A 19,662-nucleotide genomic window follows, 5' to 3' on the forward strand; every position below is an offset into this window, starting at 1 on the left:
AATCAGAAATTTGATCAGAGCAAGTTTTGTTGTTGTTGTTAGTTATTTTCTATCATAATTTTGCATTACTGTCCCATCCTCCTCCCCCATACTAAGGGTTTAACCCAGAACCTCATACATGTCCTGCTGAGGTACATCCTTAATCCCTGGCTTACATAAAATTTAGGAAGTAGAAAAATAAAAATTACCCATATTTCTGCTAAGACATAAATAATCTTAAAGTGTTTTGTTTAGGAGATTTAGAAAGGTGCTTGGTGCCAATTAGGTGATGAAAAGCATCACATACACATATATGACACTGTAATGAGACTGTCAGTATAAAAGTCATAAAAGAAAATCTGTAATCTTTCATGATGAACTATGTTTCAGATCTTTATCTAACTCCAGTTGGGTTGAAAATCCAAGTAGCTTTAAAGACAAAGCTAAGTCTCATTTATCTGATGCTGTGTGGGAATGGGGTATTTCACGTTGGTGTTTTCCCCAGCTAATTAAAGTTCACACCTGCAGGCCCCGTGGCTTCCATTTTATCATCTGTAGGTGTAAGAATATTGAAGGTGAATCACATTTTACTGCTTTCTTAAACTGTGGAGTACGGTTGAACCCTTTCCTACTCTGAGAATCATCGGTATGAACCCCTTATGGAATGCCTGTGACGTGAGAAACACAGTCCTTTGTGTTTTTGCTTACATTATTTCACTTTTGCAGCAACCCTGAGAGATGGGTCGAGTCATATTCACTTTGTACACGAGGCTTATAGGGGTGGATTAAGTTGTTCCAGGTCATCTGGTCTATTGAGTGGATCCTCGCACGATACCAGCCTGGTGATCACAGAGCCAGCCTCAGAGGCTGCACAGCTGTGTTCTAGCCCATTTCTTGAGAGCTTGTTTGGAGGTTCTAGCAAGGGAGCGCAGCTACTTGTATACCCTTGACCGAAGAACGGTCCTCCTCTATCGGGGAAGGTCGTCCTCTTTGACCGAGCGTGCAGCTTCGGGAGGGATGCACTTGGAGCGGTGAGGGAGGAAGGGGACACCTGCCTAGCCAGCCAGATCAGCCAAATCAACCCTGGCGATCAATGGGGTGACAGATGTCGCAGCCAGATCGCCCTCACATCCTGGCCCATTTCTTTATCAGTTTTTGAGTCAGGGTCTCACTGTGTCGCTTAGGCTGGCCTCAAACTTCTGGGATTTGGGCCATCCCTCCTGCATCAGCCTCCTGAGTAGCTGGACTGTGGCATGTGCTACTGCAGCCAGCTTTACCCTTTCTAGGATGCCACTTTTCCTTCCTTGTCCGCCCCTCGCAGCAGTGATTTCTCCGTGTTTCGCCTGCTGTCGTTGCTGCATCTACTTGACTACATTTTCATGTTTTCCTGCTTTGTTGAACAGGAGTCTTGGTGTGGCACTGTGTCTTTCCTGAGATAGTAAATGTATGTTGTTTGTGACAGTATTTTCTTTTTTATTCAGATGTCATTTTCCTCTCAGTTTTCTTCTTTAATCTATTTTTTATTCTTCATTTTGAAATAATTTCATTCTTAATATGCAAAAATAGTATGTAGAATGCCTGCCTCTTTCTATATATTTCACTCAGCTTCCCCGAATATTAACATCTTAATAAACTATAATAGAATTATCATTACCAGGAAATTACATTGACACAATACTATTAACTAATCTTTAAACATTAATACATATTTTGCCAGGGTCACATATTTCTTTAGCTGTCATTTCCCTTCAGTGTCCTCTAATTTAACATATTTCTTCTTTTTTTTTTTTTTTCCCCATGACTTTGACACTTGAAGAGTCCTTTGTAGAATATCCTTCAATTTGAGTTTGTCTGATGTTTCTTCATGATTGAATTCAGGTCATGTGTTTTTGTCAAGAATACTGCAAAAGCAATGTCGTGTCCTTCTCAGTGTATCAAATCAAGAGGTATATATCATGGGGGTTGGAGATGGCAGAGCATGTGCTTAGCATGCACAAAGCCTGTGTTCATTTCCCAGCACCAAAACAAACAACAACAAAAAACAAGAACAAGAAGTATATGGTGTTGATAAGTTGATAAGGTTTGGTGATCAACCTGCTAAGGTGGTGTGTGCTGGGTTTCTCAACTCTTATATTGCTGTCTTTCTGCTTTGTTATGACATGTCTTATGGGTGTAATGAGATGCCTTGGGGCTAGGGTTGTGGCTTGGTGGTAGAGCACTTGCCTACCATGTGTGAGGCACTGGGTTCGATTCTCACACTACATAAATAAACAAATAAAAGTATTATGTCTATCTTCAACTAAAGATATTTAAAAGAGAGAGAGAGAGATCGATCTTATTTACAACCTTACACATTAATGATCCTGATGATCTTCTCTGTAGCAGTTATTATTGTGGTATTTGCCAGAAGGCAGTTTTTGCTTTCATTCTTTCTGCATTTATTTATTGAAATTCTATAAGGAAAAAACAAAAACAAAAAAACTGTCCCTTGTCTTTTGTTTATGCAAGTATTTATAATAAATGTCATTTATTATATTTGTAATGTGTAATTTATATAACATGTTTACATTGTGGGTGTTTATTTGGGCATAGAGGTTAGGAACCATTACTATCATTTATTTTGTTGCTGGTTTGGCCTTTGGGAGAGCTCCTCAGCATGGCTCCTTTGACACTTTCTTTTAATGAAAAGAGTAGGCAGTTAGAAGGTTTGACCTTTTCAAAAATAGGACATTACTTAACACACATAGATTAAGCACTTGTTTTAAAATTTGGCAGGAAGGGAGATGTTTTCTGGAATTCTTGTCACTTCTTCATGTCTGACCTTTTGGGCCTGAGACATCCGATGATCCTAGTCCACTCGCTAGCTCTCAATCTGAGTGGAACTGCTTTAGTGTTTACCTTGAACCTTTAAAATCCAGATTCTAGTAGTTTGAGTTTTCTTCATTAAGAAGCCTTATTTGGGGCTAGGGTTGTGGCTTGGTGGTAGAGCACTTGCCTAGCACATGTGAGGCACTGGGTTTGATTCTCAGCACCCCATAAATAAACAAATAAAGGTATTATGTCTATCTACAACTAAAAACATTTAAGAGAGACAGATATCTTATTTGCAACCTTACACATTAAAGACAGCCCTTTCTTCCCCCCTGCACCTTCTTCCTTCCACCTTCCTCATCTTGGATGCCCGGGTCCAGCTTCAGCGACAGGCTCCTTCCTCACAGTTGCTCCTACCCACTTCCTTTCTTTTCACCTCTAAATTCTAGTCAGTCTCCCCAAGATCTGCTCATCCTCACTCCGAATGTCTTTTCCATGAGTCTTTTGTTGTTGCTTTGTTAGGTATTTCCAAATTGCTCTTTTCTTCATATTCTTAGCAGTAGTTGGTATTATCAAAAAAAAAAAAAAAATAGTTGATATTATCGGTTTTTGAAAATCTGATATCTATGAAATGGTATCTTCATATTTTTGGGGGGGAGGGGGGTGCTGGGGATTGAACCCAGGGACTCTTAGCCACTGAGCCACATCCCAGCTCTTTTTAAATATTTTATTTAGAGTCAGGGTCTCACTGAGTTGCTTAGAGCCTTAATAAGTTGCTGAGGCTGGCTTTGAACTCGGGTTCCTCCTGCCTCAGCCTCCTGAGCCGCTGGGATTACAGGTGTGCACCACTGTGCGTGATTGGTATCTTCATGTTTTAATGTTTTTCCTTGGTTCCAAAAAGTTGAACATTCTTGTTTTCATTGTCCATTTAGGTTTCTTTTCTTATAAATCATCATACATCTTTGTTTTTCTTTTGGTTTGTTAGTCTATCATTGATTTTTAAGAGTGATATATATTCTAGATACTGATCCTTAATTATAAGATGTCTTCTAACATACTTTATGATGTCTTTTGATGCACAAAAATTCATTTTAATGAAGCCTAATTTAGAAGTCTATTCCTAAATTGTTTTTTTTTTTTAATTTTTGTTGTTGTTGTTGTAGATGAATACAATATCTTTATTTTTATTTATTTATATGCCAGGCAAGTGCTCCACCACTGAGCTACAACCCTAGCCCTCCTAAGTTGGTTTTGTTTTTGGTATCTTTAAAAATTTCTTTGCTACCTCAAGGTCAAGAAAGTGTCCTCCAATGTGTTTTTCTGTTTTCTCTAAGGCGTTTTTTTCTTTTTATGTTTAGGGTTTGGGTCTACCTGAAGCCTGTTGGTCTTGCCCTGGTATTTTACACCCTGTCTCTGGCTGTGCTTGTTGCGGGTCTTACCATTGTTTGGTCTTACTATCACTGGGCTGGGACTTCCTGTGGGTAGAGACCAAATCGTACTTTTTTGGTGTTTAGTTTCCATCTTAGACCACTTAGAAGAAGAAAAGGATGCAGTGGTCTAAAGATGTTTTCCCATGGTCCTTAGAATGGGCTCTATGGTAATTCGCCTTCCAAAGGTAAACCTTGGCTTTATTATTTATTAAATACAGCTTTATTGAGATAATTAACATACCATAAAATGTATCCTTTAAAAGTATACAATACAGTGTTTTTAGTATATTCACAGAGTTGTGCAACCCTGACCAATACCAATTTTATCACCCTAAAAAGCAACCCGCCATCTGTTAGCAGTCCTATGCAGTCTCTCTTAATTTGCTTTCTGTCTCTATGGTTTCCTTATTCAGAACATTTCATATAAAATGAATCATATAATATGTTTCATAGAATGTGTTTATGTCTAGCTTTTTTTCCCCACTTAGCATAGCACTTTTAAAGTTCATTCATGTTGTAGCATGTTTCAGTACTTTATTCTTTTTTATGGCTTAGTCCATTGTATGGCTATATCACATTTTGTTGATCCATTCATCAATCAATGACTATTTGAGCTTCCCTCCACTTCTGTGGGTGTCTGTCTGATGCTAGGAATTGAACCCAGGGCCTCACACTTGCTAAGAATGGGTATTTCCACTTTAGGGCACTTATGAATAATACTGCTCTGGCCATTCATGTACAAGTTTTTGTTTGAACACTTGTCTTGATTCTTGGAGGCAGATGTTTAGGAATAGAATTGCTGGATCATGTGGTCACTTTAACTTATTAAAGAAACTAATAGAGTATTTTTCAAAACAGCACTCTCATTTTTACATTCCTACCGGTGTATGTGAGGCTTGTAATTTCTCGGCCTCTTCACCAACACCTCTTATTGTCTGTGTTTTGATCATAACCATCCTAGCAGGTGTGAAGAGGTATCTTGTAGTTTTGACTTGCACATCCCTGATGGCTGATGATGTTGAGCACCTTTTTGTGTACTGTTGATCATTCCTGTGTCTTCTTTGGAGAAATATCTATTCAGATCATTTGCCCATTTAAAAAATATATATATTTCAGGGATTGGCGTTGTGGCTCAGAGGTAGAGCGCTCGCCTAGCACGTGTGAGGCTCTGGGTTCAATCCTCAGCACCACATAAAAATGAATAAATAAAATAAAGGTACTGTGTCCAACTACAACTAAAAAATAAAAATATTATATATATGTGTGTGTGTGTGTGTGTGTGTGTATATATATAATTTCAGCCTTTTTATTTCTTCTTTCCCAATCTTTTTACCTCTTATGTATCTTTTTTTTTTTTTTTGCCTTTGTTAAGGGGAGCTTTTTTTTTTTTTGGGGGGGGGGGGGTTCCATTGATTGAACTCAGGGGCACTTGGCCACTGAGCCACATCCCTAGCCCTATTTTGTATTTTATTTAGAGACATGGTCTCACTGAGTTGCTTAGCGCCTCACTGTTGCTGAGGCTGGTTTTGAACTCGAGATCTTCCTGAGCCACTGGGATTACAGGTGTGTGCCACTGCGCCCGGCTCTGTTGTTATCTTACTATATCATTGATCTATGTGAGTTATTCATATATTCTGGCTACCAGTCCCTTATCAGATATGTGGTTTACAAATATTTTCTCACAGTAGATTGTCTTTTTATTTTCTTAATGTTATCTTTTGTACAAAAGGTTTTGTTTTGTTTTCCTTTTGGTACTAGGGATTGAATCCAGGGGTGCTATACCATTGAGCTACATTCCCACCCCTTTTTATTTTTTATTTTGACACAGGGTCATGCTAAGTTACCCAGGCTAGCCTCAAACTTGTGATCATCCTGCCATAGTCTCCCCGATAGCTGAGATTACAGGCATGTGCCTAGCAAGGTTTTAATTTTTTTTTTTCTTTTTATTTTGTAGAACTGGGAATTAAACCCAGGAACACTGTACCACTGAACTATATCCTCTCCCCTTTTTTATTTTTTATTTTTGAGACAAGGTCTTGCTAAGTTGCCTAGGCTAGCCACATTATGATGGCTTCTTTTATTGCTCCGTTTGCTTTAAGAGTGGCATACAAACATTTTTCTTTTGAGTGTTTCCAGAGATCTGTTGTAGTGAGATTTTAGCATCCTCCTACCTCCTGATTCTCTGAGCTTACAGGTATGCACCATTGTGCTCTTCAGGGTCTTAATTTTGAGACAAAAAAAAAAATTATTTATTTTTTCTTTTGTTGCTTTGGTATTAGGTGATATAGTTAAGAAACCATTGCCTAATCCAAGGTGGTATAACAATTTACTACTGTTTTCTTATAAGATTTTCTAGTTTTAGCTCTTACACTTAAGCGTCTGACCTATTTTGAGTTAATTTTTGTGTGTAGTAGGGTCCAGGCTCCTTCTGCATGTTATCTCAGCATGATATATTAAAGACTGTTCTTTCCCTTTTTTTTTTTTTTTTTTGGTGGTACTGAGTATTGAACCCAGGCTATGTCTCTAGCACCATTCCCTTTCTTTTTTTTTAATTTTGAGAGAGGGTCTTGCTAAGTTGCCCAAGCCAACCTGGAATATACAATCTTCCTGCCTCAGCCTCCCATGGAGGTGGGATACGGGTGAATACAACCACACCCGGCTCACAGTGAATTGTCTCTGTGTTCTTGTCAGAACTCAGTTGACCATAAACATAAGGGTTAATTTCTTGACTCAAAATTCTATCCCATTAATCTGTATTTTTGTCCTTATGCCAGTACCACACTGTCTTGATTACTGTAACAGCTTGGCTTTTTGTAAAATCAAATCTGGTGTTTGTCCAAGTGTTTCTGTGGTTGTTGGGAAAATTGTCTAAGTACAAAATAGCAAAGATGGCTAATGGCTGTTGTTCATGCAGTGATAATAGGCCCTTACCAGGCCATTTGCTGCCCTTTTCCTTTCCAGTGATGGAGTACGCATTACAAAATCCCTCTCCCCTTTATCACATTAGAGCTTGTGTGTGTGTGTGTGTGTGTGTGCGTGTGCGTGAGCACTCACACATGTACACACACTCTCTTGACCTCTACCGTAAATGTGACTTGACTTTGTAATTTTGTAATAGTCATGTTTAGAGCCTGAGTGAGTCAGGGGTCCGGTTTTCTCTCCCTGGAGACGGCCAGTGTTGGCTGGAGCTTTAATGGTGGTTTGGTGTGGAAGCCTGTCATAGTGCTTGTTGACATGGGACTGTCGGGGAAGCGTGGGTTTGGAAGCTTTCATTAGCATTAATTGCCCCTAATGCACCATCATTTTTGACAGTAATAAGCTAAACAGGTTTGTTGCTCCGAGCAGAAAGATTGCATTTCCTGGCGTTAAAACATTTTTTGAGATATGAATGGCATATGGTACAAAGAAAGAACGAGCGTGGTCCCACGTGAAGCAGGCTTAGCAGCATTTAAAGTGGAGAAATAAGTCTTTTGCCTTTTAGGAAAACTAGACCTATAGTCTGAGTTTGAAGGAAGAAGCAACTAACCAACAGGGATCCTAAAAAGGATCCTACACTGGGGGTGAGCACTGGAGATTGAACCCAGGGGCACTTCACCACTGAGCTGCACCCACAGCCCTCTTGCTATATTGCTAAAACTGACCTCAAATTTGCTGTCCTGCTTCCTCAGTCTTCTGAGTAGCTGTAAACTGAACTTCTTATTTGGGGAGGAGAATATTGAACCCAGGGGCGCTTAATCACTAAGCTACGTCCCTAGCCCTTTAATATTTTTTTATTTTGAGACAGGGTCTCATTAAATTGCTTAAAGCCTCACTAAGTTGCTGAGGTTGGCTTTGAACTTGTGATCCTCCTGCCTCAGCCTCCCAAGTCACTGGGATTACAGGCATGCACCACCTCGCCTGGCTAAACTGAACTCTTTTTAAAGCAGGGCTTTGTAAAAGTTATGATGAGCCAGGTCTGTTACAATACACACCAGGAATATTAGCACATGCCTGTAATTCGAGCTGTTTGGGGAAGCTGAGCCAAGAGGATTGCAAGTTCAAGGCCAGCCTGGAAAACTTAGCAAAGACCCTGCCTCAAACTGAAATATAAAAAGGTGTGAAGATGTAGCTCAGTGGTAAAGCACCCTTGGATTCAATCAAAAAAAAAAGCGGGGGGGGGGGGGGGAAGAAAAGAAAGACATTATCATGGCTTCTTTTATTGCTCCATTTGCTTTAAGAGTGGCATACAAACATTTTTCTTTTGAGTGTTTCCAGAGATCTGTTGTAGTGAGATTTTAGGAGCAGAAGGATTTGTTTTAGACTGTTTCCTTTTCATAAACAGCCCTACAGTTTTTCTCTGCAGCAAAGAAAGCTGTTACTTAGGGATCCTTTTAAAACTGGAGTGAGGACAAACCGAAATGACTCCAGTTCACTGCAATACACCCTCTGCTCATGCCATGTGTCTGTCTAGTCTAGGAATGCTCTCCATGTCTTTAGAAAAACACACACAGCAGTCAATTAGCAGGCCTTAGTGGCTGCATTAGTACTAAAAGTTGATAGGAGTCTAATGAAAACCCAAAAGTTAGGATACACTGAGGAGCTTAATGCAGTTCTTTGAACAGCTGTTTGTATATATCCATCTACCAAAAAGAAAAGCGATTGTAATATCACTTTTTTAATATAGAAAAGCATATTTGGAAGATAGTATGTGATCTACAATCTCATTGTCTAGGTAATCCCTATATTTTAAAAACAGGAGTGAAATATATAAGTGACTAAATTTTTTTCAGGTGCAGAAAGGTATATAATGCTGCCATCCTATCAATTCAGTCTTCTTTAGAGGAGTCCATTCTTAACAGTTTCCTGTGTACCTTTTAACAAGAGGACGCATGTCACAGTGAACATAAGCGCATCTTTTTTTACATAAAGAGCTGAATTTTTCACTTTTGTCACAAAGTAGAAGTTCCCAACTTTACCCTTGGGGGTCTGTTAACTTGAAGGCTACACCATATTTCACCCACCAACCCTCCTGCCATAGTTCACCCTATTACCTAGACTTGGTGACAGGCAGTAATGCTTAGTATAATTCTGCTACTAGACTGGCTGTGTAGTCAAAAGCAAAAAGTAACAGCTCCCTCTCTGTCTGTAGGCATCTGCCTTGTTCTTTTAACTGCTCCACAGTAATTCCTAGAGTGCATTATCATTATTTATTTAGCTAGTCTTATTTATGGGCATGTGATGATGATTTCATGATCACATTTACAAATTCAGTGAATGAGTCCTTAAGAGAATGAGTCACAAGATGAAGAGGGAGTTATGTGGTTAATGTTGATGAAGGTTGTAGGATAATTAAATGTGAAGACAGATCATTTTTATAGCATGGAGCATTGTTAATTTCCTACCTCTCCCAAAATTGGAGGGCTGCCTATTCTCTAGACTTCCTCCTATCCACTGTTTCCTACTTTCCACTCAGGGAATCGCCCCCAGGCAGGCTTGGATCCTTGTCTTGTGCTTCCATAGCACTTTGTATGTCCCTCCATTAAAGCAATAGCTGGTTACAATTACGGACAGGAAGTGCATGTTCTCTTCCCTGTCTATCCCCCTGTACTTAGGTGCTCTGCATGGGGTAGGAGGAGAGAGGATGAAAGTGGTCACAGAAGGCTATCTTGCTAAAAGCTGGTAGCCTAATTAGAGCTCTTTGGCTATTCTTTGCTTGACTCTTCCACCTGTCTTCAAATGGAAATGCTTAACTTTTCCTTTTCTCTTTACTGAGCTTTGTGCTGTTTTAGAGAACTCCAAGTGCTGGCAGCTGGACAAGGTCGCGGGTTCGTTCCCCATACAGGCCACCAAATGCCACAGTCTGGCTGGGCACAATTCAGGAGCCACTTTTCGAAAGAAACGAACTTTATTTTTAGAACACACACGCCACACTACCTAGCTCCTTAGGAAAAACCCTCAGAGCCCAACTGCCACCACCGGCTTCCCACAAGCCTCTCCACCTCCCCCACTCCTCCTGCTCTTGAGGCTGATTGGCTGGGTCGGGTGGGCAGAGCCAAAAAAAGTCCCCCAATGAGCAGCTCCGTGGTCTGAAAGGGTGGGGAAACAGCCCAATGAGCATCACCGCAGAAGAGCCAGTCAGTTGGCAGCTAGAAGTTTGCTGGGGCCGCTGTGAGCCAATCATCAGCTGGCAGCTAGAAGTTTGCTGGGGCCCCTTCGGCTGTGGCTCTCAACATCCAAGAACAAGGTAGCGGCTGTAAGCTATCTCCCTGGGAGGACTGTTCAATTTGAGGGCCCTTTCTCTGCCATGTCACCATTTCCTAGGCTCAGTGACAGCCAGGGCTGCTAAATAAAATCCAATTGATAGCTGCCTACGTATTCAAACGTAGATGGTAATATCTTTACAGCTTCTGCAATATGTCTTTTACATTCTTTTTTTTTTTTTAAGCAAAACAGAACACCCTATTCAACCTAATAATTGAGGCTCTTGTCACAAAATAGTTATTATGAAAGCAGGAGGGAAGGCTGTTCAAAAGAATTAATTGATAGCTATCTTTATCCCTTTTTAACTTTTCTTCTTTGTCCTTGGTTTGAGACTGTCATACCTTGATAAGGCATTTTAGGAAAATGCTGCGGCTGTCCTTCACGTATTTGCCCAGACCACTGTCTGTTCCTTGATCCTGACTTAGACTCTGGGTTTGGCAAGGATTTCCTTAAGCGTTACTCTCAAGCCTATCAAATATTTGGAAGACTCACAGATATGTTTGCACATAAAAGTGCCTTGGGTTTGTGTAATTTACACGTTCAAACTTGGATTTTAACTCAAAAATTTTCCATGAATAGACTTGGATACTTTATTTATTTTAATCTAATTTTTAAGTTTCTTGTGTAGCTCTTTGTGGAAATGTTTATAAAGGAGATATAGAATTCAGAAACTAGGAGATGAGATGAACTCCAGATCTCAGTGGCTTAAAACAAAGGTTTACTTTTTGCCCACACTGTGTCTTCAGTGAGTCAGTTGGAGGCTCTGCTTCATGTTGTCCTTCCTCTGAGACCCTGGCTGAAGGAACATATCTCAACCTATGCATTGTTGTGTCCATGTCAGAGGAAATGAATCCTCATGGACTTCTAAAGCTTCCGCCCAGCAGCGGCACAGTTCACTTCTTTCACATTTCACTGGCCAGAGAGTCACATGTCTCTACCTGACTCCAGAGGGTAGAATTCTACCCCTTGTGCAGAAGGGGAATGAGAAGCACTTAGTAAACTGCACAGATGACTGCCAAGCTTCCTAGTCTCCATGGCAAGTTACAGTGCTGTTTGGTGCAGAATGAGTGCTGGTGGGAAGCTGTATAACAAGGCTCCTAAGCAGGTGGGTTTTGAGTGAGCTTGAATCCTGGCTGTCATTTAGTATCAATCTAATCTTGAGCAAGCAGCTTAAACTCTCTAATCTTTAATTTCCTCATCTGAATTAGCCCTACTTTACAGAATTCTCATGAAGATTAAATGAGATTGTCTTTACAAAGCCAATGCCTTCACATAGTAAACACTCAATAAATCTTAGCTGTTAATAGAATTGAGTACTTATTGATTTGAATTACTTAAAGGTTACTGCTTAGAGATTTTTGCCTTTTTATTTTAAAGTATACATTAAAAGATCTTTTTTCTTTTTCTTTTTTAATATGTACCATCCAACCAAAGCCAGAGAAGGAAAGAAGAGATAAGGAGTTGCTTTTTTAGGCTTCAAGATAGGCGAGGTGGGACAGACTTCTTTGCTGGGCCAGTTTTACTATGATCCTTGAAGCTGCTATCTAGATCCCTAGCAAACTGTCCCTCCACCCCTTGCAAAAAAAAGGAAAGAAAAAGCTCTCTGCCATATAAAATATACTTTTACCTTTTTAAGAGTAGAAAACTTAGGATATACAGTTAATTTTTTGTATACCTACCAGTTGACTATTGTCTTCTATATTTTGTTCCAGCTCAGAGTCAAGATCTCCACTGAAGTTGGCATCACAAATGTCGATCTTTCCACTGTGGATAAGGATCAGAGCATTGCACCCAAAACCACCCGGTAGGTGGGATACCATGTGGGCACAGGGGAACCCCAGGCTCCAGAGCTAAGAAGATTACGTGCCTGGGACTGCACCCTTCTGGTGGCGTTTCTCTGTCAGCAGTGATCCGCCTTCACCCCAAATTCAAGAGGCTCTATTCTAGCAGTACTGGTCCAGAGATTCTGGTTAGCATCTAAGCAGATTTGGGGGTTGTCTATAGCGGTGTTCATTTCATAAGCAAATTATTTATTGCAAGTCCACACGAGGAGACGAAGGGCATTACCTCAGGATGTAAGTGTGAGTTGGTTGACTGTGTCATTACAGCTGCCTCAGGGAAGGAAGCAGAGTATTCATTTACCTTCTTTTTTATAATTATCTTATCTTTACACAGGAATAAATTTGCTTTATGGCAATTCTTTCTAGCTTGTGGTGGGTTTGAAATCAGTTGGGAGCTTCATAGGTCCTTAGAACTGAGATGTCAGTACCCAGCTAGCACTAAGGCTACCATTTCCTTTTCCCTCTGTGGCAGGTATTACTGCATCATAGCATTTTTTTCTACTGAAGTCAAACATAGCCTCGGGTTATTAACAATTGATCAGAGTTGGATCAGAATGTTGTATGAAGCCTATTGGCAACCCTTCCCCAAACCCTTAGGAGGTAGTCATCAAAATCTCTGGGAATAGTTCAGATCCCAGCTTTACTTAGCTGGGGTGACTGTATAGGCCAGAAGAGAGTAGGTCAACCCTGGAAGCCTGTTTCTTTTTCTTTGGGGGCAGGGTCTATCTAAGTCGCCCAGACTGGCCTCAAACTTGTAGTCCTCCTGCCTTAGCCTCCCTAGTTGCTGGGATTATAGGCATGTGCTGCCCACATTCAGGCTGAAGGCCATTTTGAAGATGGGGTGTTAGCCAGAGCCTGGGAACCTGTAGGCTGGTCTTCCTGTCTCTGGCTTGGTTGTCTTTGTAGTGATGGAGGAGAGAAGAGTAATACTTGAGAACCCACTGAATAATGTCTGAGAGTGCTTTGCAAAGTTTAATTCTCTATGTAAATGAGAATTTGTCTTCATGAGTAAATATAAGTCCAGAGAACAAAATAAAGCTGTGTATGAGCTTTATAACTGTTAAAGCCTATTTATCTGCTGGCCATCTTACACTAAAATCCCAGGAGATAAATCTGAAAAGGACAGTTTTTCTCATTAAGCCTGCCTTTTGAGAAAGGGACTTTTTAAAACCCAATTTCAGGGCAGAAAAATAAATTGAAACAGTATCCAGGAAAAAAATATAGCAAAAAAAAAAAAAATAGTGGGGCTGGGGTTATGGCTCAGCAGTAGAGTACTCACCTAGCACGTGCGAGGCCCTGGTTTCGATCCTCAGCACCATATAAAAACAAATAAATAAAAACAAAGATATTGTGTCCAACTACAACAAAAAATATTAAAAAAAAAAAAAAGTAATAACTCCAAGTTCCCGGCTCTCCTTTGCCCCCTTCTTCCCCTTTGTCTCTCAACCTTGCTCACATACACTTCTGGCATCAATCCTGGGATGGTTTCTCCTGCAGTTTCGACAGCCAGCTCGTAGTCCACCTGTGTTCCTACAGAGGTACACATGAGCTTCACCAGCTCCAGACTTGGTTGAATTTAGAGCTCATTCCTTGAAGTAAAAGCCTCCAGACATCTTCACAGAGCATTTTTTCTATACCCTGATAAAAGTTTTCTCTGTGCTTTTCTCAGTCCTGGCTTGGGGGCTGGGGTATAGCCTAGTGGTAGAGCATTTTCCTGGTATGTGCAAGGCCCTGGGTTTGGTCTCCAGCAGGGCAAAAAAAACCAGAAACTAAAAAAAGTTCCCAGTCCTGACTTTACCAGCCCACTCTGCCCCAGCTACATCTATCTGTCCATCGCAGAAGGGGGACAGCGGGAGAGGGAGGAGTAGGCAGTGAAGGGAGGAGTGCATTCTTTGCCTGTTCTCAGATATGCAGAGCCTGTCTGAAGACCCGCTGTGTAATGTGTCTTTCAGGGTGACCTATCCAGCCAAAGCCAAGGGTACATTCATCGCAGACAGCCACCAGAACTTTGCCTTATTCTTCCAGCTGGTAGATGTGAACACTGGTGCTGAACTCACTCCTCACCAGGTCAGACAGAAGCCCCAACCACTTTCACAGCCTGAAACACGAGTGCACACTTGAGTACTGGTGTAGTATATGACTTGGATAAGAGAAATGCCATGTGCCTGTTTTTCCCTCTGGACTCTGATCCCTGATAGTCAACGAAGTTCTCCCACAACAGAATTGTAACCTTTCACCTCAAACTTTTTTTTTTTTTTCAGCACTAGGGATTGAACCCAGGAGCATTCTATTGAGCTACACTCCCAGCCTTTTTTATTTTTTATTTTGAGACTTAGAATCTCAATAAGTTAGTTTCCTGGCTGGTCTTAAATGTGGTCTTCCTGCCTCAGCCTCCCAAGTAGCTGAGATGACTGGTATGCACCACTGCATCCAGTTTATATACTTTTTTTAAAAAAAGGATTAGCTGGTATTAAGAAGGCAGATTAACATTTAATTGAGGCTTTTAAATGCTCGATTTTTTTTTTTAAGGAATATTTAGAAATAATTTTACAAAAAAAGAAAACCTAGGTATAGAACCCAAAGCATTTGTTGTTGTTGTTCTGGCCAAAGCAGATCTTCTGTTATGAGACTCTGAAGAATGGCCCATTTTAACTTCTGCCTGGTTTTTATAAAAGCAGTAGGCCAGGCTCAGTGGCACATGCCTGAAATCCCAGTGACTCAGAAGGCTGAGCAAAGGATCACAAATTTCAGGCCAGCCTCAGCAACTCAGCAAGACCCTGTCTCAAAATAAAAAATAAACAGTACTGGGGATGTAACTTAGTGGTAAAGCACCCCTGGGTTCAGTCTCCAGTACCAAAATAAAATAAAATAAAAGCAGTAGGTTTTGGTTTTTTTAATATATAAAATGAAAAATTATTATTTGAAAGATTTTCAAACCACATGCCCTTCCCCAGGAACTTAATAAGGCCCCTTGTCCTCAGGCACTTCCCCCTACGTATTCCCCTGTATTGAAAAGGATTCCTGGCCCCACCATGCATATGGTTACAAAGGAAAATTCAGATGAATACAAAAATGAATACAAAATTCAGTTTGGCTTGGGTGCTCTACACCAATGCTTTAACAAAAATGGCAGACTTGTGTCCATGCTAAGAGGTGACTTCAGAGCTAGAATGAATAGATTTAATTGCAAACTTCTTGCTTTCTGTTTCTCATAACTGCAGCCAGAGCACCTGTCCCTAGAACCAGGGTCCATAGCTAAGTGACCTTTAAGCACTTCAACTTCTTAGCCTTTTCTAGTTCTCTCCCAGATTGACATGTGCCAACCAAACAGCACACTGGAAGAGAATAAGAAAAGAAGAAATTATAAAATTTAGTGGTAGGGTTAGGGTTAGGGCAGGGAGAGTTAGTTAGGAAACATAACTTTAACAGAATGCTTGTTTCCTCCCAGTTCTCTTTGGGAAGCCATGGCTCAGAGACCTCCCAGGTACAGGTAGTATTTTACATGAGCTTAGCAGCCACTTGTACTTAACTGTGATAAGAGGAAGGAAGATCGGCATCTGGACTCGTTCCTGGCCAAGACTAATCACTGCAGTCAGGATGCTTCACTAGGCTCCTTTCCCTAAATAATTTGATGTTTATTCTTTGTTGCCCAGGTGTAGAGTAACAAATGAGTCATACCTTTTCTTTAGATGTAACACTAGCTGTGTGACTGTGGGCAACTCATTTAATGCTAAGGCTTCTGATCTGTAAACTGGAACCATCCTATCTGCCTTGTTGAATTCTTTATGTTGAAACTCTTGAAAGAAAGGTTTTGGGTGGACTTTAAATTTTGCAGCTATTCTAAAGTGCAAAACCCCTAGTTTCTTATGCCATTGGGAGGATAAAGTGATTAGACTCAGTTTCATTATGCTGAGAACACGGTTGGCTGTTGTTTGGTGACCAGCTGGTGTATACTGGGCCCTGTACTATATGCTTTGCATTCGTTATTGCATATTTTCACACAGAGATACCATATGCAGAAGATAATCTTTCTGCCTCAAAGAGGAAGAAATCAAGGTGCAAGGAAGTTAAGTAACCTGCCGGATAATAAGCAGTGGAGCCAGCTCTGTCTTCAGAGCCAGGGCTCTGTGACACCGGGTTGCTGTGCTTGATTAGAACTCTGCCTTGCCATGGACACCCAAGCCTCCTCCACTAAATCTTTAGCTGGAGGCACCAGGAAATTGAAAATGGGCCTCTTACAGTTCCACCTCATTTCCCTTCTTTTCACCCTCTGGTGAAGGAGTTAATTGGGCAGCAAAGTGGCCAAAAGGCTGCAGGAAGAAGAAATTGCTGCAATAGCAAAGGGCTTAAATCATTCGCAAACTGGGCATTCAGCCTTCAGGCCTCACGTATTGGCTGGACTTCTGAGTTCAATTTCTTTCCTCAGACCAGAAAGAGTTGTCCTGGAGCTAGTAGCTAGATTGGGATGACCAGTTCTTTTACTCTCCAGAGCAGGTCTGGCAGGTCTGGCAGATCCCAGAGCTCTCAGGATCACAAAAGAGCTAACTCTGCTACCTGGCCAATATGACATTGGGCCCCCCAGAGAGTTCTGAGACGATCAGGTGAGCGGTGTTCTTTGTTCCCGCTAGACATTTGTCCGACTCCACAATCAGAAGACTGGCCAGGAAGTGGTGTTTGTCGCTGAGCCAGACAGCAAGAACGTGTACAGGTTCGAACTAGACACCTCTGAGAGGAAGATCGAGTTTGACTCCGCCTCAGGCACCTACACTCTCTACTTAATCATTGGAGATGCCACTTTGAAGAACCCAATCCTCTGGAATGTGGTATGTGCCTGAATGCACACTAACCCACCTGAGCAGCCATGCTGTGGCCAGACACAGACCGCTCCCTTCAGGGACACAGGACTCTTGGCCCTAGCCCCACTGTGCCTCACATGGGCATAACGAGCATCATGAGGGGAGGCGCTCTGTCCTGGCTCTATAAATAGTTCTAGGGTCATGCACATGGCTTGGTGCATAGTAGGTGTTTAATGTAGTCTTGGTGAATGAATGAAAGTAAATTTACCCTCAGGAGTTTTAGTGATTTGAAAATTTCTATGATTATCAATACTGGAAGGAGGTTTTCGCAAGGCAGCCTGAGGGATACAGACATAAAAGATAAGGCCCTGGTCTTTGAGATATGGTGTAGCCTTATGAGAGGGAGAAGATTTGAATTCTGGTAACAGTTCAGGAAGGTGCAGGCCAAGGATTTGTAGGACTGGAGAATGCTACAGCATTGGTGTAGGCTGTGGATTTACACAATCCTCCTCGTCCCCACACGCCTCACTTTGGGTTGGTGGGATGACAGAAAATTTCTTGACACACTGGTTTTTGAATGAGGGAGGAAGAAAGGCTTGTTAGAATAGTCTGGGGGCTGTGGGTGATGAGGAAGCTTGGGAGCAGTTCTGCTTTTGGAGCCCTGAACCCTAAAGAGAACAGTCGGGGAAGAGGGTGGAAAGGTGGTGGAAGCCAGATTGGAGCCTCAGCTGTTGACTGGTCCATGTGCAGGACAAAGGGACAGCTCTATTTTCTTGTTATGTTCAAGGCTTCGTCTCTTGGACTTTGGGATGCATTTTGTAAGAGAGCGTATTTTCATTTCTGCAGTGTGTGTGTTACAAAATCACACTTCCTAGGGACACCAAGCAGTTTCTAATGGCAACTGTAACAGCCAGTGTACCAGCTGGGATTTTTGCATTAAGCAGCTCTATTGGGTTTTCTCTACCATACTGGTTGAAAATTGGAACTCTTGCTCTAAAAAGCATTTTTAACAAATACTTGTTTTGTCCTTGAAATTTTTACTGCCTCATTTTGTTGACTAATAGGTGTGATTGGGTCTCTTGAGCTTTTTTCATTCAGTTCTGGTCCTCATCAGGGTCCTGCTAGCGAGTTCCCCCCTGCTTCTCCACTCTGTGCCTCTACAGACTGCCTTTATTTTTTAGGCTGATGTGGTCATCAAGTTCCCTGAAGAAGAAGCTCCCTCGACTGTCCTATCTCAGAACCTTTTCACCCCGAAACAGGAAATTCAGGTACATCCCAAAGGCCTTATCCACTAACATGGAGGAGAAATGAGTGCAATGAGGAAGGGCAGCAAGCGCCTGTACTCTGGCTCTGGGCTCTCTTTTAACCTGTTCATATGGTATTTGATAGTTTGAGCCTTACCGCCTGTGCATTAGTCAGGGCAAATACCAGTCTCATCCTCAAGCTAAAGAGGTTCAGAGAATAGTATGGAGCTCCCAGAAAGTTGGAGATGAAGTCAGAACCTGAGTCTGTTTCCAGATGTTCAGGGGGCTCAGCCCTCCAGATATCGCTGGGCAGTTACAGGCACAGATGGGTTTAGCATTGTCCTCTCTGCTCCTGTGTAAATCAGGGCCAACCGGTGGGAAAGCTGCTGGGAGCAGGGCTTTCCAGGCAAGACCTTCTGTTCCAGGGCTTCCCTTCCTTACAGTACCAACTTGAGCAAGCCCAGCCCACAGGACCGCTGTGAGAGTCCAAATGGACAATGGATAAGAAAAGAAGCTTGGAAATGTTTCTGAAAGCTCTTTGCAAAGTAAACCCAATAAATGCTATAAACAATTTAGGTACCAGTTAAGGAAACAGGTGGATCCTCCAGTGAACTATATTTTATAGTCAGGAGAAATGTTCCAACATGGAAAACTACGTATGAATTAATGTGAAGTGTTAAAAGGCGACAACTTGCCCTCATTTCACTATTGAAAAGGGACAAGGGTAGAACAGCAGGATTCTTGCTAAAACTTGAAAGAACACAGTTTTAAGAACGTAAAGCCCAGCTAACAGAAGGTACAGTGTGGTATCAAAGGTGGAGGAGGCGGCAGCAAGGAGTGTTAGAAACCCCTTAATGGCAGAGGCAAAACAGAGGAGCTGAGATGAAAGTGGAGGAGCGGGAGTCTCCCCTGGGGCTCTCACCTGGCCCAGGGTTGGCTGAGCACAGGTAAGTGGAAAAGAGAGCCACCATCTATTCACTGGATGAAAATCTTCAAAAGAGAGAAAATAGCTCAGTTTATATATGTGCATTACCGCTCGTGGAGCATAGTCACGCCTTGCTCCATTTGATCCTCATGACAGTTCCAAGTCACCCCTATTTTCCAGCTGGAAACTGAGGCAAAGATTGGTAAAGTGACTTGCCCCTGGTCTCACAGCTGAACACAGGAATATGGGCCTAAGTTAAAGTCTCTGGACTCTTGTCCGTCACCACTTCCACCAGGTCAAGTAGTTTAGGTGAACTTCCCGAAGATTATTCATGTTGATTCTCTCAGCAGGCAAAACAAATATCAGAGGAGTGCTTGCCCAGCCTTCTGATTTTTT

At 41.7% G+C, this 19,662-nt stretch overlaps 1 protein-coding gene across 2 annotated transcripts in view; it reads left to right on the plus strand.

Moving 5' to 3' along the window:
* Positions 1-19,662, plus strand: part of Rpn2 (ribophorin II) — a 61,331-nt gene that overhangs the window by 32,676 nt on the left and 8,993 nt on the right. For both annotated transcript variants that reach the window (XM_027945085.2, XM_071608914.1), the window contains exons 10-13: positions 12,173-12,264; positions 14,254-14,368; positions 16,930-17,124; positions 18,279-18,365. In XM_027945085.2, coding sequence (XP_027800886.1) covers positions 12,173-12,264; positions 14,254-14,368; positions 16,930-17,124; positions 18,279-18,365 — 489 coding nt within the window. The remainder of the gene's footprint in view (positions 1-12,172; positions 12,265-14,253; positions 14,369-16,929; positions 17,125-18,278; positions 18,366-19,662) is intronic.

This window comes from Marmota flaviventris, chromosome 2 (assembly GCF_047511675.1).
Source record: "Marmota flaviventris isolate mMarFla1 chromosome 2, mMarFla1.hap1, whole genome shotgun sequence".
NCBI lineage: Eukaryota > Metazoa > Chordata > Mammalia > Rodentia > Sciuridae > Marmota > Marmota flaviventris.